The 26,716-nt window shown below is 56.8% G+C and overlaps 1 protein-coding gene across 4 annotated transcripts in view; it reads right to left on the reverse strand.

Moving 5' to 3' along the window:
* Positions 1-24,743, reverse strand: part of RFX1 (regulatory factor X1) — a 32,557-nt gene extending 7,814 nt beyond the window's left edge. Inside the window, exons 1-9 of one of the 4 annotated variants that reach the window (XM_057540707.1) lie at positions 24,524-24,742; positions 16,906-17,292; positions 9,829-9,938; positions 9,506-9,589; positions 8,723-8,830; positions 7,666-7,782; positions 6,456-6,551; positions 4,887-4,981; positions 1,292-1,658 (exon numbers count right to left, since the gene is read on the reverse strand). In XM_057540707.1, coding sequence (XP_057396690.1) covers positions 1,292-1,658; positions 4,887-4,981; positions 6,456-6,551; positions 7,666-7,782; positions 8,723-8,830; positions 9,506-9,589; positions 9,829-9,938; positions 16,906-17,227 — 1,299 coding nt within the window. In that variant the 5' untranslated portion in view covers positions 17,228-17,292; positions 24,524-24,742. Of the gene's footprint in view, positions 1-1,291; positions 1,659-4,886; positions 4,982-6,455; positions 6,552-7,665; positions 7,783-8,722; positions 8,831-9,505; positions 9,590-9,828; positions 9,939-16,905; positions 17,297-24,523 lie in introns of all 4 variants that reach the window. The other 3 variants (XM_057540706.1, XM_057540708.1, XM_057540709.1) reach the window with 3 other exon arrangements.
* Between the last annotated feature and the right edge of the window lie 1,973 nt (positions 24,744-26,716).

Raw genomic sequence — 26,716 nt, forward strand, 5'->3', positions numbered from 1 at the left:
TATGTGGGTTATGACCAGCATTAAAATATTACACTTAGAAGCCAGGCTGCATGGGTGCGTGAGGGAGGTCCTGTCTTCTGAGAAACCTTCTGTCTTGGTTATGGGGTCCACAATGGGTCGCCATGGGAGAGGGCGACAGTTAAAAATGAGGGGAAGGGGGGCTTCCCTGGTGGCGCAGTGGTTGAGAATCTGCCTGCCAATGCAGGGGACATGGGTTCGAGCCCTGGTCTGGGAAGATCCCACATGCCGCGGAGCGACTAGGCCCGTGAGCCACAACTACTGAGCCTGCGCGTCCGGAGCCTGTGCTCCGCAACAAGAGAGGCCGCGACAGTGACAGGCCTGCGCACCGCGATGAAGAGTGGCCCCCGCTTGCCGCAACTAGAGAAAGCCCTCGCACAGAAACGAAGACCCAACACAGCCAAAAAATATATAAATAAATTAATTAATTTAAAAAAAAAAATGAGGGGAAGGGACTTCCCTGGTGGTGCAGTGGTTAAGAATCTGCCTGCCAGTGGAGGCGACATGGGTTCTATCCCTGGTCCGGGAAGATCCCACATGCCGTGGAGCAGCTAAGCCCATGTGCCACAACTACTGAAGCCCGCCCGCCTAGAGCCCATGCTCCGCAATGAGAGAAGCCACCGCAATGAGAAGCCCGCGCACCGCAACGAAGAGTAGCCCCCACTCACTGCACCTAGAGACAGCCCATGCACAGCAATGAAGACCCAACGCAGCCAAAAATAAATGAATGAATTAAAAAAAAAACAAAAACAAAAACAAAACGAGGGGGAGCCATCGCTCCAGACACCAAGCTCCAAGAGGACGGGGACCACCCCAGGACAACCCACCTACAGTCACAGAGCTGGTGAGGGGCCCAGTAAGGATTAGGATCTAGGGCTGCTCCACAGAGCCCCACTGGCAGAGGAAGGTTATCTCGCTGCCCTCGGAGTGGACACAGAACCTTGCTCGGGGCAGCTCCTTGCATGGTGGCGCCTGCATCTCCCTCCCCTTGCTATCTATCCGCCATCACCGGTTACTATCAGAGTAGATGACACTTCTTGGGTAATAGCTCCAAGAGCGTCATGCATATTAGCTGAGGCCCAGAGAGGCTGAGTAACTTGTCTGAGGCCACACAGGGAGGATTCAATCCCAGGCCATCTTCACCTGAGCACCCTGACAGCAGGCTACCCAGGCTCCTGCTGACGGTGGCCAGCAACCACCATCCACCACCCACCGCTTCCACCCAGGGTCCCCCTCCCAGCCCCCCTCCCCTGGGGCCTGGGTTGGCACTTACAGTGGCTGGTGAGGCACGGGTGGTGTGGGAGTAGGACTGGCTGGCACTGCCCAGCATGTAGCCGCCTTGGATCACGTAGGTGCCCGCTCCGCTGCCACTGCTGCTGCCACTGCCACCGCCCCCGCCACCGCCTCCCCCGCCGCCACTGCCGCCGCCGCTGCTGTTGCTGGCCCCACTCCCACTGCTGGTGGAGCTGGCGACGACCTGGCTGCCGGACACGTACATGGGCACAGAGCCACTGCTGGCCACCGCCTGGGAGGTGGCAGGTGCGCTGACCTGGGCAGCCGTGCCCGCGGCCTCGTAGTAGCTGGTGCCCGCCGTCTGCGTGTACAGTGGCGTCTCGGGGTAGGGGTAGGTGCTGGAGCGGCTGCGAAAGAAGTAGAGGGAGGCAGTCAGGGGACAAGAGCTGGGTGGCACAGGGGCATGACTGAGGGGGGCCTGCAGCAGGGGGAGAAGGAGAGCGGGAAGCAACAGCCCCGGGCATCACCCCAGGTGCAGGATGGGCAAATTTTCACTTAATCCTCAAAGCGGCCCCCTGACTTGGGAGTCCCTACTTCAGATGGGAGGAAGTGGAACTGGAAGAGCTAAGTAACTTGCAATAGGCTACACACTTCAGTCAATCATAAAAAGAACTACTGAGGGAATTCCCTGGTGGTCCAGCGGTTAGGACTCACGCTCTCACTGCCAGGGGCCTGGGTTCAATCTCTGGTCAGGGAACTAAAATACCACAAACCACACAATGCAGCCGGAAAAAAAAAAAAAAAAAGAACTATTGAGTGCCTGCTGTATGCTGGGCACTGTTCTAGGTACGCTGGACCCAACAGTGGATGAGAGAGAAAAGGTCCCCCCCAGGGGAGTTAATGCCTTAGCGAGAGAGCCAGAGGAGAAGCCAAGTGCAAAGGTAAATTGAGGGAACTTCGGAAGCTGGTACGCACCAAGGTACATGAGGCAGGAAGAAGGTGCTGGAGAAGCGGGGGCTCTACTTCTAAATCCAGCAGCCGTCACCCTGAGGGGCTGGTCAACAATGACTATCGAGGTACAGATGTGTTTCCCTTTGACCCAGAAACCCACCCCACGCCGGAGAGTTCTCCAGCTATCCCAGGATCTGCATCAGGTCACATGAGCTCAAGGCTGCAAATCGTAGCAAGAGAGTAAAAATGACTGGGGGGGGGGAGGGTCCATCTTTAGTGGGATGTCAAGTTAAAAGGTGATGGAATCCTACACAGGGGTGAGAGAGGAGGAAGAAGGTCTTGGGGTCTTGCCAAAGAACAAGCTCCAGAACATTCGGTTAGGTGAACAAAAGAGGCAGGGAAGGGTGCAGAGAGTGGGAAGAAGGGGGAGATTACATGGCATTTCGTATCTATATCTGCCGTCTGTGAGGGTGGAGGGCCCGTGTATGGGGGCAGGCACTTCACCAAACGTGGCTGGACACAGTTTTGATTTTTGAGCCCTCTCAATGCATTAGTGATTTAAAAACATAAGTTAAATTTTAGAATCCAGAAAGGAAGGGAGGCCCGTCAGGAGTGGCCTGGCTCAGAAGGTGCTGAAGGATGCAGCGGAGGGAGTCGTGGGGGCCTCTGGGGGCAGCAAGGAGAGGGACTGGGGTGCGGGATGTGATCACTTGACGTGCGCAGCATTGCCCATCAGACACCAGGATGCAGCTCTTGATCACTGTGCCCTGGTTCGCATCAGTCCACATCTACTGCACAAGTGACACCAAGAGTGCATGACCTGAGCAGGGACTGGTAAGTGCCCAGGCCCCCCTCGGCAGAAACCAAAACCAGCCCAGCACCCTACACGCAACACATGCTCCCAGAAAACATTGCTTTGGTAACTGTTTGCTGAATGACTGAATAAATGAATGTGTGTATCTCTGGACACAAGCTGGACAGGGCCAGGGACGGAGGCCCAAGGGCTGTGGCTTTGGTCAGCGTGGGGACCTGGACCAGCAAAGGGCTGGGAACATGGTAATGACCCACTATGAGGGAGAGACAAGATACAGTGTCCTCAAAAACTTCACATAGCAGAAGAATCTGATGGCAACAATGGACTCCGTGTGATCAAACACATAATCACAGAAGGAAGAATTGAACCAGAAGCAAAAGACAGACCAGGACTTCCCTGGTGGCACAGTAGTTAAGAATACGCCTGCCAATGCAGGGGACATGGGTTCGAGCCCTGGTCCGGGAAGATCCCACATGCCACGGAGCAACTAAGCCCTTGCGCCACAGCTACTGAGCCTGCGCTCTAGAGCCCGCGAGCCACAACTACTGAGCCTGCATGCCACAACTACTGAAGCCCGTGTGCCTAGAGCCCATGCTCCGCAACAAGAGAAGCCACCGCAGTAAGCCCGTGCACCACAACGAGGAATAGCCCCTGCTCACCGCAACTAGAAAGCCCGCGTGCAGCAACGAAGACCCAATGCAGCCAAAAAATAAATAAATAAATAATTTTGTTAAAAAAAAAGGAAGCAAAAGACAGACCAGGAGAGGCAGAAGAGCCCCTGGGGGCCCTCGGGAGCCTGGCTCCTCTTTGGAATGTCCTCTGCGGTCCCTGCCAGCTCTGATCAACTGCACAGATAAGAGAAACTGGCAGCACTGGAAATAAATCAACAGAACTATGAGGCAGCTGGATGCTGTAGAGCACGACTCAGGTGCCAGGGTCACACCCTTTGGGGTCAGCCACAGCATCAGGACCCAGAGACCAAGTCATTCCATGAGCTAATCCACCCCCGGTGTCATGCCCACAAGAACAGGTGGCAGGGATGTAAGAAAAAAATCAGGCAAATACAAAAAAAGCCAAATGAAGCTTCCAAAAACTGAAACAACAGCTAGAGAGACTATAAGCCCTGGAACTGTTCCCATGGAGAAGGGGAGATCCTTCTCCATGGTAATATGTACGGAGCATCCCCAGCAAGGAGCCAGAGCCGGGGTTAAGGCAGGCCTGGGGCTGACAGCTGCCTGATGTGGCACATGCTGACGCTGAGCTGTGCGCAGCACCAGTGAGTGGAAGTCACCTCCGTGTTGGCTGGGTGGGGATTGGCTATGTCATTCATGCTGCGGCTGTATGCTGGAGTATCACACAGCGGTTAAAGAGGGTGACTGGGACCCACGTGGTCAAAGAGATTCAAGCTACATGGCAGGGGAAGAGATAGGGGACAGAACACGCTGCCTCTATTTCTGAGTAAAGAAAGGGGGTAATTTCTATTCTCAGAGTATCTCTGGGAGGAAACAAAGAAATGGGCCACAGCATCCCCTCGGGGGCAGGGTTGGGGGTCAGGAGTGAAGGAAACTTTTTTTTCACAGTTTAACATTCCCTATTCCTTAGAAAATTTTATCTTGTAAAATTTAAAAAAATTTTTTTTCCATTTTTGTTTTCTGGTTTGTTTGCATAGAACCAGACCAACCTGATTCCAAAGGTCTTATGCTTTGCTGGGATGCCTTTCCCAACTTGCCAGGGTCCCCTCTGCTTTACCGCCACTTGAGGCCTTGAAGGCTGGCTGGTCCGCTGGGGGCTGGGGCCTCAAGCCCCGGGGGGTCCTGAGCAGACCCATGCCCCTCCTCCTGTCCCTTCCCCCAGTCCCCTCCCCACTCACATGGCGCTGGCCGTGTAGCTGGCATCACTGCCCTCCACATACTGCACTTGGCTGGAGTACACATGTGGGACTGGCACCTGCTGGAGCTGCTGCACCTGGCACAGGAGGAAGGGTACACAGAGGGTCAGGGGTGGCCCAGCTCCTCGCCTCTGCTCCTAAAAGTCTGGCAGCTCCCCAGCTGGAAGGCTGCACTTCTGGACTCTCTGAATACCCTGGACGGGGCCAGGGCTGGGAATCAGGCACAGCTGTGGCAGGAGAAGCCAGGACTCTCTGCTTGGGCTGGGGACAGTAAAGGTAGGGCCTGAGGTGCGTAGAGGGGACCCCAGACGGGGTCCTACCGTGGGTGTGAAAGTTGAAACCCAGGGGCAGAGCCAAGTCCTGGTACAAGGCTGTCACTGAAGCCGGAGCCTGGAACTACAGACATGGCTTCAGGGTTGGAGCCTGCATCAGGGACGGACCCCTGTCTACAGGGGCGGGGCCTAAAACCTTGAACCGGATGCTAGGGGCGGAGCCGGGGTCAGGGGTGGGGCCCTGTTTGTGGGCCAGAATCTGGAACTACTGACAAAGTCTTAGGGGCGGGGCCTGAGTTTCCCACCCCATCCCCCACCCCAATCTGTAGTGGCAGAGCCTGGGACCTGGAGCCCGGTTTAGGGGGGATCAGAGGCGGGTCCCCAGACTGGCTGGGTGGAGGTGGGGTCTACAGGGCCTGCGGGGCCGGGCGCGGGCCGGGGCCGGCGGATCCCGCCCCCGCCCGCCCCTTGCACCCCGCCCATGCGTCCGCCACCTACTTTGAGGGCCGTAGCGGCCGTGCCGAACACTAGCACTTGGGGGACTCTCTGGATCCTGACCCTCTGGTCGGGGCTGGCTCGGGCCGGGAGCCCGGGCAGTGGCTCGAGGACCACTTTCTGCTGCGGCAGGAGCAGGTGCGGGGGCAGCACGCCCACCAGCTCCACCCACTGCTCGGCGCCCGGCTCGTAACGGGGCGGCGGCGGCTCGGGCCTGCCTAGCTGCGGGGCCTCCCCGCTGCACGCTGGCGGTTCCGGGGCCAGCACGCCCGACCCGGGCCCAGGCGTGGGCGGCCGGGGCGGCGGCTCCGGTGGCGGCGTGGGCCGGGGCTCTTGCTGCTCTGCCTTCCTAGCGGGAAACTGACTGCCTGAGCTCTGGAGGACAAACAGAGACACTGGGGGGTCACCGGGGGCGGCCGCGGGTGGGGCTCCAGGCCTCCACCGCCCACGAGGCTGCTGAGCTCACTCAGCAACCCGACCAGAAGATCCCCACCCCGTGTGAGGGAAGGGAGAACCCAGATCTCTCTCAGCAAAACCTGGGCCTTAAACTGCCAGGTGCCCGGAAAGAGTAAGGCTCCAGGACTGGGTCCGCAGCCCAAGGCCAGAGGTGCAGCCCAGGATGGGGCTGCGGTTCTGAAGGCTCCAGCTGCCTCCCCACCTACCCACCCACATCCCCCCAGGGGAGCTCCACTCCTTCCCTGTGGCCTGAGGGGCCTGCACCCCTCCCCAGCTCAGCCCAGGCCCGGCCCCAGTTTGCCCAGAGGTAGGTGGGGGAGACACACACCTCTTGAGCCACGTGGACCGGCTGGAGCCCTTGCACTGTGAGCTGCTGCACGGGGCCAGCTTTGGGCACTTGTGGAGTGGCCTGGACCACGGACCTCTGGGGAAGGAAAGGCAAGTCAGACTATGGTAACGATGGCGATGATGGCTGCCCACCTGCCCCTAAGCACCAGCCCCTGCCCACGTGAACTCATGTAAGCCTCACAGCAGCCCCGTAAGGGAAGACGCCACCTTTCGCCAGCTTTTCACTGCTGGCCCTGCACCAAGTGCCTTCCAGGTTCATTACCAGGTTGCCTCTGGGCGCCATGTTACAGGTGTGGAACCCAGGCTCAACAAGGTGAGGCTGATGGGAAGTAGCACTGAGCTGAACTTGGGACTGACTGAGGGGTTCCCTGCTCTCTACCCCCACTCCCTACATGGGTTATCCCACACGTCCATGATACTGGCTGTCCTTACTTCCATGCTATGGAGGGGATGCCGGCATCACCCTCAGGGCATAGAGTGAGGGACAGAGGCTGGGAGGCGGGAAGCTGCTGAGTGATGGGGCCAGGACTTGAACCCAGGCCTAGAGGTTCAGAGGGGCTGTGGTGCCAGGCAGGAGAGTATCTATGAATCCTTCAGGGTGGGGTTTCTGCTTTCCTCCAGGGAAAGGGTCTATGGCTTTCATCTGGTTCTCCGAGGGATTGGGAACCTCTCAACCTGAGCGGTAACGACCAGATGGCAGACAGCCCTTGCCTCTTAACCTCTCTGGCCGCCGTGGCTGGCAGCTCAGAGTGAGGCCTCCTCCAGAAGACTGGGCATGGTTTTGGAGGCTGAGGCCTCTCCCTGAGCCCCTTAGGGGCGAGCCAGGACTTGGCCTTGGGGTTTCCTCCAGGCAAATGGGCCCAGAGAGGCCAAGGCTGTTTCTCGAAGCTGTTTCCAGTGCCTGTTCAGTGTTAGGTGCTTTCCACGAGGACATGCTTCATCCTCACGGCGGCCCCAACCACCCTGCTCCCAGGCCCTCGGGGAGAAGCCGTTATTTAGGTGAGAACGCGGAGCCTGGAGAGAAGCAGAGGTGCTTGCCAAAGGCCTAGGTGGCAGGCTGGGGCTGGACCCCCATCTGCTTGTCTCTCACAGGCCTTCCCCGCTGCAACTCCCACTGACAACTGAAGGAGGATGCAGAGGCCGCCTGGCCAGCACCCTCGCCCCTGCCACTGCCCGCCTTTGCCTGGCACCTCTTGGGTGACGGGGACACTCTGCTGGACGCCGTGGACTTGCAGCTGCTGAGGCACCGTGCCCGTGGGGGCCCCAGCCGTCTTGCTGGAGGAGCTATTGGCCTGCACTGGCGACCGCTGCAATGGAAGGAGACACGGTGTGTGTGTGGAGCAGCCGGGGCCTGACAAAACCCTGCTCGAAAGGGCTGTCCAGAGAGCTATTAGGGGAGGGCAGCAGCCAGAGGGGACGTATCCAACCACCTAAGCTGGTAACCATCCTTTGCATCCAAATGCCTGGTCCCCACCACAGCCCCAGTCATCCCAGATGCAAGGCTCAGAGTTCAGAGCCATCTTCCCCAGCGAAGAGGGCTGGGACTCTAGCCTCAGCTCATGGGCCACCTGCTGCCTCCATCATCAGATGGGCTGCAGCCCTGAAGTGAGAAAGGATAGGTGAGGGCACCCCTGCTTTCCAGATGAGTTGCTGACGCACAGACGGGAAGGGACGTGTGCAGGGCCACATAGTGGTGAGTGCTGGCACCAGGTGCTGACCCCAGGTGGGCTGGCTGCAGAGCCCGATAGCTCTGGGCCGTGCTGTGTCACAGGGGGTATCATTAACTGTTTTACACATTTCCAGCTCTGGGCTCAGGAGGCTCTGAGGGCCTTTCCAGAGTCCCCAGGACTGAATGGCTGAGCCAGGGATCTGACCTTGAGCTCCGATTGCTGACACCCATGCTCCCGGCCACCCACGGCTCGCCTGCCTCCACACCCTCACTGGTGTTCAGGGGTCCCTGGATTCCACCCTGTGGTCAGAGGAGGAACCTCTACCCACCCTGTCAAGGGAAGAGGGGCCCACTTTGCTTCCTGGGATGCAGTGCCCTGCGCTGGAGCTTCAAGGCCCATCTCGACTCAGGGGAGAAGCTGCCTCCTCCTCCCGGAGCCAGGCTCAGCTCAGAGCCAGCAGGGCTAGGATCTGGCGGCCGAGCCACCCCACCCAGGGTGAACGAGGACTTGGGAGGAGTGAGTCCCGACTCCTCCGGGGAGAGGGGTGGGGAGGGTGGCCAAAGGGGCCGCCACCTACCTCAGGAGGTGAGTGCACCTGCTGCGTGCCATGCACCGTCAGGGAGACCTGGCCGCTCTTGCCGCCCGGGACTGTGCTCTGCACCACCAGACGCTGTGTGGGGAGAGCCTGGAGCCAGAGGGGAGAAGGACCACAGCTCCTGACAACGGCCTGTGTGTTTTGAAGGAGCACCTGTGCCGTGCCAGGCGCCGTTCTAGGGCTGCATGCCTGCTAGCTCACAGACTCGCCCTGACAGTCCTGATGCTGCAGTCGCTCCCCCACTTCACACAGGTTTAGGACAGTGAAAGGATCCCGAGATCCTGGAGCCCACGTGCAGCAGAGCTGGAGTTTGTGTCCAGGGAGCCTGGCTCCACAGGGCACATGAAATGTGCTCTCACCCTTGAAACCTGACAGGACTTTGTCCCGGTCCACACTGGACGCCGGCACCCGGCGTGTAGCCTTCCAGGCGACAGACCGCCATGCACTCACGCCCCTGTGCTGGCTATGGGTTCTTGGCTCTTAATCGGCTTTGGCGTCTCTGCTTTGGGACACTGGGGCTGGACCCACCAGCCGCGTGCCTTACTGTCAATCCTCAGGTCTCTCTGTTAAGATGACTCCTGCAGCTCTTCCTTCCCCAGTGGGCCCTGACTGACACGGCCTCACCGGCTGGAGGCAGCAGGTAAGGCAGCCCCTGGATAGGCCCCACAGCCTCGATGCTGGTGAGGGTAGATAAGAGCAGGCCACGGGGTGGGTTCCGCACCCTGGGGAGGCTCTGAGGGTGGGGGCTGGATGCGGGGCGCTTACCTGTTGGGGCACCGGGATGTTGGTGAGCTGGAGGGGTGACACGTGGCCCGGCTTGGCCTGCACGCTCGTCTGGACCAGCAGCCGCTGTGAGGGAAGGAGGAAGGACCTGAGCCGCGCTGGCTTCCCCGGGGAGGCCCGGCCCGGGGCAGGGAGCGGGGGGGATTTGTTGGGGCGGCAGCAGTGAACATCTTGATAAGAACAGGTGAGCAGATGGTTCGGGCAGCAGGACCAGGGGGGAAGAAAGGTACCCACGGCCACAGCCTCGCTGCCCCCCTCAGGTGCCCTCTCTCTTCACACCCCTGGGGGAGGGGGGTGTGTCCTACCTGCTGGGTGCCCTGCACCTGCTGCACCACCTGAGTGGGGACTCCGGTCTGGCTGGCCGTGGAGCCCGGGCTGGCCTCTGACACAGTCTCGCTGGCCCGCATGGCACCTTCTGTAGGGAAAGGTCACCAGGTCAGCTCTGCCTGCTGCCACTGCCCCCACCCTGAGCCTGAGCCCGCTGGGATGCGACGATGCAGCCTGAAGCCAGCTCTGGGTGGGGCTAGGCTCTCCAAGAATCCTGCCTGGCCCCTGGTCAGCCCCAACACTGCCCACTGGGGTGGGCTGGGGGCCCCAAGGGCCTATAATCCCTAACACCCAGAAGCAGCCCCCCTCCTCACCCCTACCCTCACTGTCCCAAAGTCAGACCAGAAGCGGTGACTGAGAAGCCATGATGCAGCGGAGGCTCGGAGGGATGGACCCCTCTGCCCAACAGGCAGGACTGTGGACCGGGACTGACCCCGCCCCCCGTCCCCCCCAGGTCCCACAGCCTTGCAAGGCGTCGGGGCCACCTTCCTTGAAATGACCCCTGGCTTCCCAGGGATGGAAGCTGGTCAGAGAAGTCGCCCAGAAGGTCTCACGGGCCTGCGGCCAAACGCCCCCTCCCTCTCCACCGTCCCTGCTTCCCGGTCCTCACTGGGGTGGGGCGGGGGGGGGCAGAGGGCTTGGAGCTGGGCAGGCGGGTACTCACGCTGACAGGCAGCCAAGAAGAGGCAATCATAGAACATGGTGCCCACCTGCCCCACCGCCCCGTCTGTCCCGGGGAGCCTGCCCAGCACTCCTCGCCCACCTCTTGGGGAACAGCAGGCTGTGCGGGCGGCTTTATACCTGCAACCTTGGGGAGCTAATCCCCCCAGTGGATGCAGAGTTCCTGGCTGTCCTCTTGGGATAAACACACTTCCCTCCCAGCGGGCAGAGCCTGAGTGGGGCCTTCGCGGGGCTGGGGCCACTCTGTGGGGTCAGGAGGGAGGCTGGTACCCAGAGATGTTATCAGGAAGGCACGGGTCGAGTTTCATGCACATCTCGCTAAGTGACTAACGGGAGCTGGGGGGGAGGGAGAGGCGTGTAGCACGAGTGTCCCTGAGAGGCACTGGTTGGGAGACCCTCACCCCAGCTGGGACACAATCCACCTCACCCCCTCTGTGTCGCCTGGTTGCTCCCAGCAGTTTCAGTTGTGGGGTAGGGCTGGGGGCACACATGCGCCTGCCCTTCCTCCAGTGTGCTGCCAGAAGGAGCCAAGGTCCCAGTCCCATCCCCTGGGAGCCCTCTGGTGGGATTGGAGGGCAGTGGGCAAGGAATAATAAGAGTAACTATAGCACTTCCGGTGCCCCAGGCACTGCAGTAGGGTCTTCCTGGACAGCTGGAAATGGAAAGAACTTTTATTACCTCTGTTTTTAGAGAGGGCAACAGAGACCGGAAGAGAGGAAGTTAAGTTGTCCGAGGTCGCCCAGCCAGGAACTGGCAGACCAGAACACAGGCTCATGTCTGTGCCCACATGAATGTCACACCATGTGTGGAACCCAAAGTCAAGGGTCAGGCCCAGGCTGAGGGCTCAAAGGCAGTGGTGTGCAGACGCAGGCATGCGGGTACCGGAGGACAGTGAGCTGGGGGCCTATGGGGACACCACAAGGTCCAGAGCATCCCTTTGGGGCTCAGCTTCCAAAGCGGGGAGCTGGGCCTCAGCTGCTGTGGGGAGACATGGAGAAGGGCCTGGCTGGGACAGAAAGGTCACCCCAGGTAGAAGCAAGGACCTCAGGGGCCAAGTCTGGGGCAGAGCACATGAATGTATATATGTTGGGTGTGGGGGAGTGGTAGCCAGATGTGGGGCGGACAGCGGAACCGCAGGCCTGCTTGGCCAGCTGCCTCTGCAACCAATTCCAGGGGGCACCGATTCCTATGTTTTGCTGGAATTGTCCCTTGCATCTATTGTACTTAGGCTTCCCTGAATGGTAAAAGAGGAGGCCCTCACTGAGCTGGCCCGCTGGGAGGAACCTGAGAAAGCCCCAAGTCACGTGAGGGGCCTGGCACACCTGGGTGTCCATGAGGCACAGGAAGCCAGGCACAGCCCAAGGGATAGTGCCTGACAGAGGAGGCCCGTGGCAGGTTTAGCCTGGCTCAGGGTGGGCAGTGAATGGGGGGCTGGCCCCAGCCACCTCCTAGGCCCCGGTGCTTTGATGAAAGTGCCAAGGCTGATCCTTAAGCGGGACCCTGAGCAGTTGGAGGCCTGGGGACTTGCTGAGATCAAGCATCTGCCTGGGACAGGGAAGCCCTGGGAAGCAGTGTTGGCCATCTCCTGCCTCTGGGGTAGCCCTCAAGGCCGGAATCCCCATCTTTGCCAGGCCAGGAGGGCATGCCGGGCAGGTGAGGTTCCAGAGTCTACTCTTTGGACAAGGGGCTTCTTGTGTGTGAGCCCCTGTCTGCCTGTAGCCAGGGCAGGCTCCCTACCATTGTGTCTAGCCCTGGCTCTGTGTGTGTGTGTGTGTGTGTGTGTGTGTGTGTGTGTGTGCGCGTGTGCGCGCGCGCGCGCGCGTAGAGGGTCAATGAGTCTGCGAGCATCTGCATCTGTCTGCAAACTCCATTCTGGGCATGTGCACCAGACCAGAGAGGGCCCCGCTGTCTCAAGTCTCCAGTCAGGAAGCGGCAGCTGATTTCCTGTCCCTCAATCTGATGAGTGTCTCTTCCTCCCTGGGCCTTGCACTTCCTCACTGAGACCTACTCATGCCTCAAATGTCATGAGCTACGTGGGGGAAGACGGAGGGAAACCTGAGAGGCTCGACTCCAAGCTGGGTCCCAGTTCACCACGGACAACAGACGGGGCAGTCATGGCCCTCTCCCTCCTGAGCCTTTGCTCCCATCCTGCCAATGATTTCAGTCAAAGGTTCTTTGGGGGGGCCTGTGGACTCCTGCTGCCCCCAGCGTCCTGAGTCCCTTGTCTGCCCTGACCTCGGTTTCCCCATCTATGCTTGGGGACACTGACAAACACCCTCCATGTCCCTCTCCTGGACACAAGTCTTGCTGGACTACCAAGGACTCCAAGTCAGAAGCAGGGAGGAGAGGCTGGACATGGTCCCTCCTGCAGCCCAGCCCTATCCCCTTCCACAGGCTCACTTTCACTTTCCTAGGGACAGCTGGCGGGACCCACAATGCCCTCCTTCCACCCGGGTTTCGGGTGAGAGTCCGGCTGCCTCTGAGACCAGGGATTTATGGATCTAGAGGATTGTTCCTAAGCCGGGACATTGGAGCTTCCTTCCCATCACCTCCAAAGTCACCTTAGGGCAGAGCTTGCAAGGATCGGGTTAGTTGTGCTGCTCCTGGCTGGCTTCCAGCCTAGGCTCCAGGTCTGCGTCCAGGGCCCCTCCCTGCCTCCTCCCTGCCACTCCCTGGGTCCCTGCTCAGCTCAGATTGCTTCTGGCTCTGGAGGAACCCCAGGCACCTTGCTGCAGCCTTTGCTGGTGTCAGTTACACCCCCACCTCCACCCCTAGGACTGGCTCACGTGGCCCAAAGGCCACCCTTAGATAAAAGGGACACTAAAACTGGGAGAGGGTTATGGAGGAACCCTAGGAAATCACGGCAAGGGGATGGGGGCGGGGTGAACGGAGCAGCACAAGTTCAGTGACAGGGCGCAACCCAACCTCCTCTCAGAACAAATCAAGGAAGCGTTGCCCAGTAAGCCTTCCGGGGACAGGCTTGCTCCTGGCAGAACTGGGAGCAGAAGGGAAATGAAATTCCCCAGGACCACTGTGAAAGACAATTAAGCCACTGCCTGACCAAAGAAGGGAGGCTAAGATTCACGCCAACAGCCATTCACGCCAACGCTGCAACCCGTCCACACTGAGTGCCCCACAGCAAGATGGGGGGACCAGGGGAGGAGGGAAACAAAGGCTTTGACCTGTAAGCACCAGGGACTCCCTGGGGGAGCGCTGGGAGGAGCTGGAGAAGACAAGGGGAAGAGAGGAGGTAGACTGGGACTTGGGGTGTTCTGGGGTCTGGAGATGTGCATCCATTCCAGACCCTTGTTCTGGGGACCCTGGACACCTGAAGCAGCAAAAGCCAGCACTCAGGAGGTTCAGGGCCAATAAGATGCCCTGTAGGCTATGAAAAGTCCTCCAGCAGTGACAGACAAGCCCTCCTACCTGCTCTTGGCTGCCCAGGGGCTGATGGGGTATGAGGGCTGAGCTGGGTCAGGCCAGCATTCACGAGGGATGAAGCACCAGAAGGTCTGGGATGGGAGCGCTCCCGGCAGAGGGCAAGGTGAGTGCAAAGGCCCAGAGGCGAACTAAGCCTGGAAGGTTTGAGGAGCCACAGGAAGACCAGTGGGGCTGAAGCAGGTATGCTAGGGGGCAGGTTAGTACCAGGTAGGGCTGGGTGGCCAGCAGGCCTTGAAGGCCAGAGTCAGGAGGTTGGACACTTGTCAGCAGGGGCACGGGGAGTGTGGGGCTTTTTAAGCCCCTTCCTGTGAGCCACAGGGGGCCAGGTCTCCTAGGGCCAAGAAAGGCCAGGCCAAGGTTTCTCAGAGAGTGCCCCCAGGGCCACCTGCCTTGGAATAATCTGGGTTGAGCTGGGACATGATGGGACCTAATCAACAGCTGGCAAGAGGCTCCCTCTGGTTGCCATGGGGGGAGGACTGTGAAGGGTGTGAGCAGAGGCTGGACCAGGGTAGGGGGCCGTGGAGGTGGGTTCTGGCTGCATTGAGGAGGTGGAGCCAAGAGATCTTGCTTGCTCAAGGGTGGGTAAGACAGGGGACTTCCTTGGCGGTCCAGTGGTTAAGACCCTGCGCTCCCACTGCAGGGGCAAGGGTTCGATCCCCGGTCAGGGAACTAAGATCCCACATGCCGCACGGTGTGGCCAGAAAAAAAAAAAAAGTTTGGGTAAGACAGGAATCAAGGCTGACCCAGACCTGGGGGTGATATTTACTAGGACAAGGAAGTCTCAGTGGAGGCCAGATTTGAAGAAGGAAAAAAATCCAGACTTCTATTTGGCCATGCTGGTTTGAGAGGTCCCTTTGCTGGCTCACAGGTAGCTAGGGCTCAGGGCTGAGGCCCAGGAGGCAGACCTCAATGTGGCACTGCCAGCATAAGAGGTGGCATCAGAAGCTGAGACGCTGGACAAGGCCACCACGAAGGGAGAATCACTGGAGCACAGAGGAGGCCTCAGGCCTGATGAGGTCATTGCTGACAAAGTCAGGGAGATGAGGAAGAAGGAAGGAGGTGGGCAGAGACCAGGGCAGGAGGGCATCTCTGGAAGGAGGGGGGACCAGTGTGTCAGGCGCTGCCCAGAGGCCAAGGAAGAGAACAGAGAGTGACCAGTGGATCGACAAGATAGGGGCCGTGGGTGACCCTGCCTAGGACTATGGGGAGGGAAGGTGCAGGTGGCTGAGGTGAGGGAGAAGAGACTAAGGAAGGGAGAATGAATCCTTTGAGGAATTCTAACTTAAAGGGAAGAGAATCGGGCAGCAGCTGAAGGGGGTGCAGGGCCTGGGGGGCCCGGTTAAAATGGGAGCTGTTGCATCTTTTCAAGCAGGTGGAAAAGATCAGCAAGAGAGGGACCAAGTGAAGAGGCCGGGATGGCAGAAGCAAGTCTTGGAGGGGGCAGCCTGGAACAGGCAGGGGGCCGATTCACCCTTCCAGAAGCCAGAAAGCAGAGCTGGTGGGAGCAGATGGAGCCCGGGTGCTGGGAGGCTGGCTGGGTGGGAGAAGGGGTCCTTCTTGTCATGTGATGATGCCTTGTCCCCAGTGAGGTCAGTAGCAGGGTCAGGGGTCAAGAGCACAGAGTGAGAGGGAGGTGACAGAGGTGAGAGATGGGGGAGTGGGTTTCTCAGACAGTGAGGGCTATGCTGGCTAGGAAATGTAGCAGGATCCTTGTGCAGCGCCGATAACCCCCTGGGGATCTGTGGCCCGGTGACCCTGGCCACGTCCTTGGCCTGGCCTCGCTCTGCACTCAGCTGACTCTCACATGCCATCCCTCCACACCAGTCTGTGTGTTAAAGAGTCACTGTCCTGAGCCCTTGCGTGCCCCACCCCCTGGCCCTCCCTGGGGACCCCGACACAGCCAGGAGCCTCCAGGATGCTGTCGGGGCCCAGCTGCTTCTGTCCTGGTCCTATGGGGCCATGTCAACTGCCACAAATCTTGACTCTTTATTGTCCTATGGTCCTAAATGCAGTCTTGACCTGCTCCTTCCGCAGCCTGCCAGGATGCCCTTAGGATCCCCACCACTTCCTTATCCACTCTGGGAGGACCAGGGCCAGCCTCGACATGAGGTTTCGCTGCATCCTCCCCTCTACGCAGAGCACGTCAGAAACCACTAACGACGCCGAGCCCTGTTCAGAGCTCCCCATTCTCCCTTAGGGGAGAGACTGCCTGTCGTGACCCTGTACTCCCACTTCCCTCTGCTCAGCCCATCCCCATTCTAGAATAAGCGGGCACGGGGCAGATGCTCTAGGCAGGAACCATGGGTGCCATGACCCAAGCTTCCTGGTCATTTGCTCCACAGCCTCAAGGGGCGGCCACAGTGACAAACAGGAGCCCTTGGCCACATCACATGCTCACGAACTCGCCCAGCCAAGAGCCCCGCTTGGCCTGAGGCTTGCCAAAAAATGAAATGGGAGGGGAGGGGAAGTGGTCCCTCCAGGCCGCCCAGCGGACCTCCCTGAACTGCCACAGGGAGCACCTCACACGCAGCCCCTGAGCGCCGAAGCTGCTACGATCCCTTTACGGATGATGGCTGTGCGCTCACCCTCCATCTCCAGCAGGCGTTTGCAAATTAACTCCTGCCCAATCCTTTCTTCAAGTGACACCTTGCTTGAGGATAGAGACAGAAACAGCTCTAAAAGCTGCCCCGGTGGGGAGGAGTCTGGGGGCACAGAGGCCTCGCTGCTTGGTCTGACTACTCCTTCCCCAGAGGCGCCCCCCAGATCCCACCGGGGAACCCCAGAGAGTTTAAAAGCTGCCCTCCTGGTAACAGGCATAATAAGTGACAATGGGAGGGCGCCAGGGTGCCCCCACATCCAGGATGCTAGGCTCCCCAAAACTCCCTTTGGGGTTGTTCACTGAGCGCCCTGGCTCTGAGCACGTGTGCACTTACCGGAGACGGTGACCACGATGTACTGCTGGGACGCCGGGGATGGGGCGGGCGTGCCGGCCGGCTGCGAGGGCGTGGGAGTGGCCGGGAGCTCTGTCACGTACTGCTTCTGGCCGCCCGGTGGCTGTGCCTGAGGCTGCGGACTCTGCAGCTCGGTGACATACTGGGGCTGGGGGGTGGCGGTGGTGGCGGGGGGCTGGGGGGGCTGGGGTGCTGCTGAGGGTGGTGGTGGCGGTGGCTGGGGCTGGGCCTGTGGAGGGGCCTGTGGCGGCTGAGATGGTTGCGGGGCTGCCTGTAGCTCAGTAACGTACGCCTGTGTTGCCATGCCAACAGTGGGGAAAATGATAATAAATAAGGCTTTTCTTTTTTTTTTTTTTTTTTTTTTTTTTGCTTGCTTGGGAAGAAAGGTGGGGCGGGGGAGAAGAGGAGGAAAAAAAAAAGAAGGAAAAACAAGAATTAATCTACAGGCAGAGGAAACCAGGGACAGCTCCTGGCTCCCTAGAGACATATTTGGGTTCATCAGTAACTTAATTAAATCCCGAGGCTGGTGGCAAGATATAACGAATCCATCACTGCAGGGCAACTGAGTACGGACCGGAGCTGGTCTGCCCTCTTCCACTCATCCCTGCCCAGGATTCCTGCCTTCTCCCTTCCTAGGCCCCAGCGCCTGGGGGACCCCTGTGCTGGAAGAGCTCCGGCTCTCACCCAAAAACAAATAGTACAGTTCTCCTGAGGGCTCCTGCAGGCTGGGCACTGTGCTGAGTGCTTTCTTTACATTACTTAATTTTTATTTTTTTTTTCTTGGCCACGCGACGTGGCACGTGGGATCTTAGTACCCTGACCAGGGTTGAACCCGCGCCCCCTGTAGTGAAAGTGTGGAGTCTTAACCACTGGACTGCCACACCAGGGAAGTCCCTACATGACTTTTTTTTTTTTTTTTTAAAGCTTGTGGTTTTCTTTTTTTTAAAATTAATTAATTAATTTTTTTTTGGCTGCACTGGGTCTTCATTGCTGCACACAGGCTTTCTCTAGTTGTGGCGAGTGGTGCCCGGGCTTCTCATTGCGGTGAAGCAGGGGCTCTAGGCGCGCTGGCTTCAGTAGTTGCGGCACGCGGGCTCAGTAGCTGTGGCTCGCAGGCTCAGTAGTTGTGGCGCATGGGCTTAGTTGCTCCGCGGCATGTGGGATCTTCCCGGACCAGGGCTCGAACCTGTGTCCCCTGCACTGGCAGGCAGATTCTTAACCACTGCACCACCAGGGAAGTCCCCCTACATTACTTAATTTAAAACTTTGCAACAATCACATCTGAATTTGGGTTCCTTCTGCCAGAGGAGGAGCTGAGGCTCAGAGAGGCTGAGATTGCCCCAGGCCACACAGCAGGGAAGTGGCAGGACTGAGTCTGAACCCTGGGCATTCTAAGCACTTGACTAGGTGGCTAATTGCCAGAAAGGAAAGTCATGGGAAAAGCTATCTCCCAGCCAACCTGTGCCAGTTCCCTACTTGCCTGCCATCTGGGCTTGGATTCTTGGCTGAGTATCATTCCCAGTGGTGTGCCAGACACAGGGAAGCTGTTTGAGTCCAAAAAGCCTCCTGAGCTGCTTGCTGCCACAGAAGTGAGGGCAGTTATGGGTGGTGACACCAGATGTGAGCTCCTCAAGGAAAGTGGCCTTCTAGGGCCAGGGGCAGCTGGGCTGGGAACAGGTCCTGGCCACAGGGCAGGCCCAGCAGCCGCCGCTGACCTCAGAATGGGGCCCACCTGACCAGGCAGAGGCAGCTTTTGTGGCTGCTAAAAGGTTGTGGTCCCTCTCCCAGGAGCTGGGTGAGGCACATGGTCTCTCTTGCCAAGGGGGAATGGGCCCTGGTTCAGGTCCAGGGGAGTTGTTCTGGGCTTTCCCACTGGGCAGGACGGAAGGCTGGCCTGCCAGGGACTCAGGCAGCAGGGGGAGCTTGCCCACCGGGAGAGGGAAGAGGCCACTGCCTGCCATGCACACAGAGAAGACATCTTCCCCCAGCCCCTGCCCTTCCCAAACTCTTTTCTGCCAGCATTAGAGAGGCCCACCTCCTCAGGTCTCCTCATACTACTGGGTCCAAACTCTGGCCCAGATCAGGTGCTCAAGTCACTGCAGCTGATCAGCACCTGTCTGCCCAGTGTCAGACCCACCTCCACATGAACCCTGGCCTGTCTCTTAATTCATAAACATGTAACTGACTTTCCTCTGGGTCTCAGTTTTCCCATCTGTCACCTGGGGATGATGAGAACACCTGATTCATAAGGCTGTTGTAAAGATCCAATGTGATCAGCTCAGCACCCAATAAGCACTGAGAAGTGGAAGTTGCTATTATTATTATTCATTCAACAAACATCCATGCCAGTTGGGGCTGGAAGGGGGAGAGAGACACAATCCTCAAGCTCTTGCAAAGAGGTGCCAAGGGGGACTCTGACTCTGGTGTTCATCAGCCTCACCTGGGGAGTTAGTTAAAGGCAGGTTCCTAGGCCCCACTGCCAGAGTCTGGGATGACCCTGGAGTCTACTGTTTGAGCTAGTCCCCTGGATGATTCAGAGGCAGGTGGTACTGGGGGCACTGAGAAACCCTGGCCTGGACTTTCCCAGCCCTAGGAGAGCTGGCCCCTAGGGGCCCCTCCCACCACAAAAGGGCTTTAAAAGCTCCACACTTGGGCTTCCCTGGTGGCGCAGTGGTTGAGAATCTGCCTGCCAATGCAGGGGACACGGGTTCGAGCCCTGGTCTGGGAAGATCCCACATGCCGCGGAGCAACTAGGCCCGTGAGCCACAACTACTGAGCCTGCGCATCTGGAGCCTGTGCTCCGCAACAAGAGAGGCCGCGATAGTGAGAGGCCCGCGCACCGCGATGAAGAGTGGCCCCCGCTGGCCGCAACTAAAGAAAGCCCTCGCACAGAAACGAAGACCGAACACAGCCAAAAATAAATAAATAAATAATTTAAAAAAAAAAAAAAAAAACGCTCCACACTTGCTGGTGCTTTCTCCTCCTCGAGGTGCCAACCCTGCAGGCCTCCTCCCTTCCCCTCAGGGGCAGGGGGAGGTGGTGATGAGACAACTGAAAGGCTGAGCTCAAAAAGGGGAAGGGGAGATGCATAAAACAGTTAAACCAACTTCTCTATTGGAGACCTTCTCAGCACTGTCATTGTTAGTCTCCAGGAACAATGATACAGAATGACATATTTCCCATAATTATTTCACCAGGGGACCCTCTTTTTTTTGCCATTTGTGGAAGACTAGGTTAAGCAGAGTTCTTTTTTTTTTTTTTTTTTTTTTTAATTGTATAGCTACTTTATTTATTTATTTATTTATTTTTGGCTGTGTTGGGTCTTCGGTTCGTGCGAGGGCTTTCTCTAGTTGCGGCAAGTGGGGGCCACTCTTCATCGCGGTGCGGGGACCGCTCTTCATCGCGGTGCGCGGGCCTTTCACTATCGCGGCCCCTCCCGTTGCGGGGCACAGGCTCCAGACGCGCAGGCTCAGTAGTTGTGGCTCACGGGCCCAGCTGCTCCGTGGCATATGGGATCTTCCCAGACCAGGGCTCGAACCCGTGTCCCCTGCATTAGCAGGCAGATTCTCAACCACTGCGCCACCAGGGAAGCCCTAAGCAGAGTTCTGTAGGGTGTTCCCTAGAGAGGAATAAGTCACAAATATTTATACAGGATGAGGCATTCCCCGGCTATCTGAGCATGACTCAGCAAATCTGTTCCTTAGCAATGAAACTGCCAAAAAAAAGCACCAATGGCTGCACCTGTCTTCAAAGCCAACACCTGTTTTTGGAGAATGTTTGAATCAATTCTTTAGGTCAGGGGCTGGCAAATTTCTGTGAAGTCAACATTTTTGGCTTTGAAGGCAGACAGCCTATTGCAATGACTCAACTTTGCCACTGGAGTATTAAAGTAGCCATGGACAATATGTAAACAAGCAAGTGTGGCTGGGTGCCAATAAAAGTTTATTTCTGACACTTAGATTTGAATTTTCATAATTTTCACATATCATGATATATTAATCATGTCACAAAATATCATTCTTAAAAATGTAAAAATCAGTCTTAGCTCACAGGCCATATAAAACAGGTGAAGGCTGTAGTTTGCCAACTGTTCTAGATGCCAGATACTTAACTGAATGGTTTACATCTTGGACAAGGCCCTCCCAAGGAAATGGAAAGAAAACCTCACTTCCCTCACTTTGGGGGAATGGGGAAATTAAATATAATAATGTGTGTTTCCTTCATCCTCTATATCCAGTTTTTTTGGGTTTTTTGTGTTTCTTTTGGCTGCACCACGTAGCTTGTAGGATCTTAGTTCCCCAACCAGGGGTTAAACCCGGGCCCCAGCAGTGAAAGCACGGAGTCCTCACCACTAGACTGCCAGGGAATTCCCTAGCCAGTTAGTTTTTAAGACTTGTCAATAATTCCTCCAAAATAGATCCTAAGGCTGGGCATTTCCCTCCATCTTTATCAATACCATGCTAGTCTGGGCTACCATCATCTCTTGCCTGGACCCTCTCATCACTGGCTCCTGGCTTTACTCTTGCCTGTATAGTCTATAAGATACTTTGAAAACACACACCCTATCGTGTCACTTCTCTATTGAGAAGGCTCCAAGGCTCCCCATCACAGAGAATAAAATCCAGAGCCCTCCCCATGACCCACAGGGCCCTGTGGGATCTGGCCCTTTCCAGTCCCCTTTCTCACTCTGAATGTTCTAGCCACAATGTGGCTTCCCAAATGCTCCAGGCCTCCTCCTGCCTCAGGACCTTTGCACCAGCTCTTCCATCTACTGGCATGCTCTCCTTGCCTCCACCTGCTGGCTCCTTATCACTCATGTCCTAGTTCATATGCCACCTTCTCAGGTCTCAGGTAACCCCCTTCCAAGCCCTCTGGAGTACATACTCCTGTTTTATTTTTTTCCTGGCCCTGTATCCTGTTTATTTTCCTCTTCCCTCCACGACCAGAAAGGTAAGCTTTCCCCAGGGGTGGAGATGTGACCTGCCTTGCCCATGACTCTATCCCCAGCTACTAAAACACTGACAAGCACACAGCTGGGGCTCAACTTTTACTGTCAAATGAGTGTCCACAATGCTGGGAACACACTGCTAGTGACTGTCAAAAGCCGGTTCAAATCTAGCAACTGGTAAGACCTTGTGAAAAAGTTACTGCCTCCTGCCAGCAGCAAGCTTGTGCTACAGGGGCAGGTGATGCCTCCTGGTCCAGAACAGGCCCCTTAGGCCAGGAAGACTATGTGCTGTGTGGGTGCTATCTGGAAGCCATGTCCCTAGTAGGTGGTGATGGGGAGGGGGTGGATCCTGCCTAGTCTATCCCCTGTCTTCAGCCCCAAAATGCTGGGGCATGTGGCAGGAAGGGGAGGGAGAGACCCTTAGCTCCAGAGACACCCTTCCCAGGTCCCCACCTTTCCCATGACACCCACAGTTCCAGCTCATCCAGCTGCCTCCCGGAGGGTTGGATCTGAGCCTGGGCCCAGGGAAAAATTTTCTTTCTGGCTACCCTCCTAAAGCTGGAGAAGGGCCTTAGGAGAGTGACACTTTCCCACTAGAAACTAGAGTCCTAGCACTCAGCTTCCCGGGATCCCAGTCATCGGCCCACACAGCAAGTGAGTCAAGCTTTAAAGCCACTAGGCTGTCACCCGATTCAAAATGATAAAAATAAATGCGAATGGTATAATTCCAAAGGCTGAGCAGGAAGCAACAACCATCATAATAACAGTAGCAGCCAACATAGTTTGAACAATTACTATGTATTTGATGCTCAACACGTATTCTTTTATGGGATCCACAGCATAGTAATATGAGATTAAAATCATTACCAAGGATCACTGTCCCTAGTTTAGATGGGAGGAAACTAAGGTCCAGAGAAGTTAAGTTACTTGCCCAGGAGCATACAGCTAGAAAGCAGTTGTTTGTTTCAAGGACAAGTGACCAAAGCCAATGTTCCCTTCAGGAGTCTAATAGCCCCTCTGGGCTTGGGCCTTTCAAATGCATAAGATATAAGAAGGGGGAGGGGCAGTTAACAAGACTAGATCACTTTCTGCTCAGAGCTTGCCTTTCTAATAGGTGCCGATGACCTGGCAACTTGGTTATTTCTAGATTTTAGAAATATTTCCCAGATCAGGTTATTTCCTGACCTGGGAAAAGTCCCTGGAGAAGTGACACCCCCAAGTCTTATCTCAAATTCTTGAGGGAAGGCTTTGGGAGAACCTGAAACGTTCCTTCTCCCTGGTTTACTAATTGATTTTAAAAGAAAACGGCTGCAGCATGCACTCGGCTCTGCTGATGCCAAGCTCCAAAGCAAGACAGAGAATAAGCACAGTGGACTTGGCCCAGCTGCTATTTAAAAAAAAAAAAAAAAAAAAAAAAAACTTCCCCAAGCTGGCAGATCTTGTCTCCCGGCAAAGCAGTCACTCAGATTCTCCTCTAACAAACGTGGAACACTTCCCCTTCCCTCTGACCTCGGTGTCCCGGCTCCCTGCCCACGTGGCTCTGGAAGCTGGTACCTCCTCAGTGACATGTGACCCAGTTGACACCAACTTGACTGACACAAAAACATGTGTCTAGCCAAGAGAAGCAGCGTCATAAACTTCCTCAGGCGCCCTTTACTCCATCATTTACTTCCTTCCCCAAAGGAAGACCAGAATGGGCAGAACAGCTAGGAATGGTCCCATCTCCAGGAACAAGCCCCCTGCCCAGGGACAAGATGAGATCTTAGATCTTAGAGCGGCCCACGTAGAAGCAATCAAGTTTCTGTTCTTCTAACTCAGTCACCCAAGATCACTCCTCTCTGCCATGGGCTTCACTTTCTGCGAACCAAATCGTCCAGACTAAAGCCATACCCCTACCCACAGCTTCATGAAATTGTCTACCTTCATCTCTTCTCAGAGAGAAGGCAGATGTAGGAGCGAACAGCAATGTTGAAATCAAGACTAACAGTTAATCTATAAAAAAATTCAGAAAAAGTAGATAGGAGTAAAAAGTTCAAGAATGAGCCCTAGAGAAATTCCTGAAAGGAATTAGGAGTCCCTGAAATGCAAAAAAGAGGCGATGGCAGTGATTCTCCCCACTTTACAGGATAGAAAACTGAGGCCACACATGTGGTAGACAGAGTCCTGGCAGGTTCTAAAGTGACAAGGCACAGGTGACCTCCATCGCTTAGGGGAACAGGAATGCCTAGGCGGCAGCTGCCCCACCCGGTTCCCGGGACACCGGCCGGTCCCGCCCACACCTTATGAGCTGGCCCCGCCCACCCACTTCGGTCCCGCCTCGCCCCTCCCTCGTTCCCATTGGCCCAGCCCTCCCAGTCCCGCCCCCTTGCGCCTCCCGACATATAAAAGCCCCCCGCCCCGGCTGGCCAGCCTACCTCCACTCGCCGTCTGCCTGCGAGCGCCCGCCCCTCGCGGGGGCCGGGCTGCGGGGCCCGGGGGCGGGTGGTGTAGCCCCAGCCGGGCCCCAGCCCCCTCCCCCACGGCCCCGACAGTCGCCGCCGCCATTTTGACCGCTCGCCCCTTCCCCCAAGATTATGATTACAGCGACACCCGCCGCCCGGGCATCGCTGTCCTCCCCGGCCCGGACCGCCACCCTGGGGCCGCACGGGTTACCTCGGCTTCTCCCTACTTCTGTCCGCGGAAGGGCTTTCCACAGGTCTCGGAGGCGATGTTGGGAGGGGGACAGAACGTGCCGGGGTCCCCAGGCCGGGCCGGGGGGGTGGGGGTGGGGGTCGGCCGGTCGGTTGTTGTTGTTGACTCGCGTTGCCGGGTTGCTTGGTCGCCACGACTACCGTGGCTATGGCGCCTCCGTTTCCCTCACCGGGGCAACTGTTGCTACCCACCCTACTTACGTCACGCGCCGGGGGCGGGGTCCAGGGTGATTGGCGGCACTGGGAAAAGTGATTGGACGGCGCCAGGCCCTGCCGCTAAGCTATTGGCTCCAAGACACGTATTTCAACATACTCTCGACTTCTCGGCGCTCTGATTCATCGGTGTGAATGTCAATCAAAGGAAACTAAGCCCTCAAAGGCAGAGGAGCCCGTCACTCCCTCAAGGAAGCTGCGGGCTAAGAATAAAGGGGTGGGGCCTGTGAGGTCGGACTGGTTTGCGGCCGTAAAACTTGCCTTTTGGTTCGACTAAAGGGACGTCAATCTAGCCCAAAGGTTTGCCGCGCTCTCTCGCTGGAAGCTGTGCTCATGCGCAGCACGCAAGGCCAGATGGGAGTGGTAGTCCGTTTCTGCGTACTTTAAACGCCTTACCAAATATAAAGTGCAAGAAAGGAAAGATCTCTTCCTTCAGACTTCTCCCTTCCCCTATGGGCCAGTTCTTGGCCTCGCGCGCTGACGTCACGGGAGGAATGCGGTGACGCTACGCTGCTTGTCTGTGACGTCGGCGGCGGAGGCCGGGCTCGGGGTTCGATGACGTCACCGGGCGTTCTTTCCCTCCCCCTATTACCCTATGGTGGTAGGATGAACGTGGGGGGCCGAGGCGGGGTTCGATCCCAGGGCCGCGACACCCCCACCACCATTTCCGCCTAAACCCATCCCGCTCTCCCGCCTCCCCGCCCCATTGGACCCGGAAAGGTCACCGCTGCCGGGGCTACCGCGGCCATCTCGGCCCCGCAGGAGGCGCGCGCCGACCTGGGAAAGGCCTCCCGCAGGCGGGGGAGACTTAATTAGCTGCTTCTACCGCGGGCGATAAACAAAGGTCAGCGTCCAGCCCCTCCCGGGGCAGCTCGGGTTGCTCAAACGGCTCCACACAGCTCCCCCATCCTTCCCCCACTCCCACCCCGAGTCCTCCGTGCCTCAGTTTCTCTAGGGGAGGAGAAGAGACAGAAGCGGGGCTTGTACTAGGGTGAGCGTCTTGGGTGGGAAAACTCAATCATCAAGATGAATAACATTCTAATGAAATATTGCAATATTTTTTAAATATCAAAATTAATGGGAAAAAAATAAATCCATGGTGAACAGAATAGCAAAATTTTAAATAAAGACGGGATCTGCCAGGACTGGGATTAGGGCGGGGTGAGTCATGCGAGTGCAAGGTCGAATCTTATCTTTTGCTTTTTGTTGACATTAATTTTTACTTTTTTTTTTTTTCCTGGCGGCGACACACAGCTTGCTTCTTTCTACTTTTTTTTTTTTTTTCCTGGCGGCGGCACAGCTGGCCAGGATCTTAGTTCCCAGACCAGGGATTGAACCCCGGCCCTCCGCAGTGAAAGCGCAGAGTCCTAACCACTGGACCACCAGGGAATTCCCAATTTTGACTTTTAAAAATATCTCGATGACTAATTTTTTTGACACCCCTTAAATTTTGTGTCCTAATCCCCACCAAAGAGGGAGGGCAAAGGCTCAGAGCCTGAAGTTCTAATTCAGATTTTGCTGTGTGACAAATGAGAAAGTGGCTCCACCTCTCTCGGCTTATGTTTCCTAGTTCAACGAACATTACAGTTTCCTCGTGCAAGGCCCTGGCTGTAAAAGTGAAAAAAGCAGACAAGTCCCTAGACTCTGCATTCTACTACAGCAGGAGACACGATAAGCAGTGAAATTAATACTCAAGATAGGTTCGTAAGAGCTGTGAGGCGCTACTATATAGAAAATAATCAGAAAGGACTGATAATATAGCACAGGGAACTATACTCAATATTTTGTAATAACCTATAAGGGAAAAGGAGCTGAGAAAGTGTATATATATATATATATATATATATATCTGAATAACTTTGCTCTACACCTGAAACTAACACAACATTGTAAATCAACTATACTTCAATTTAAAAAACAACAACAACAAAGACTCTTTAAA

Source organism: Balaenoptera acutorostrata, chromosome 2, assembly GCF_949987535.1.
Source record: "Balaenoptera acutorostrata chromosome 2, mBalAcu1.1, whole genome shotgun sequence".
Lineage (NCBI taxonomy): Eukaryota > Metazoa > Chordata > Mammalia > Artiodactyla > Balaenopteridae > Balaenoptera > Balaenoptera acutorostrata.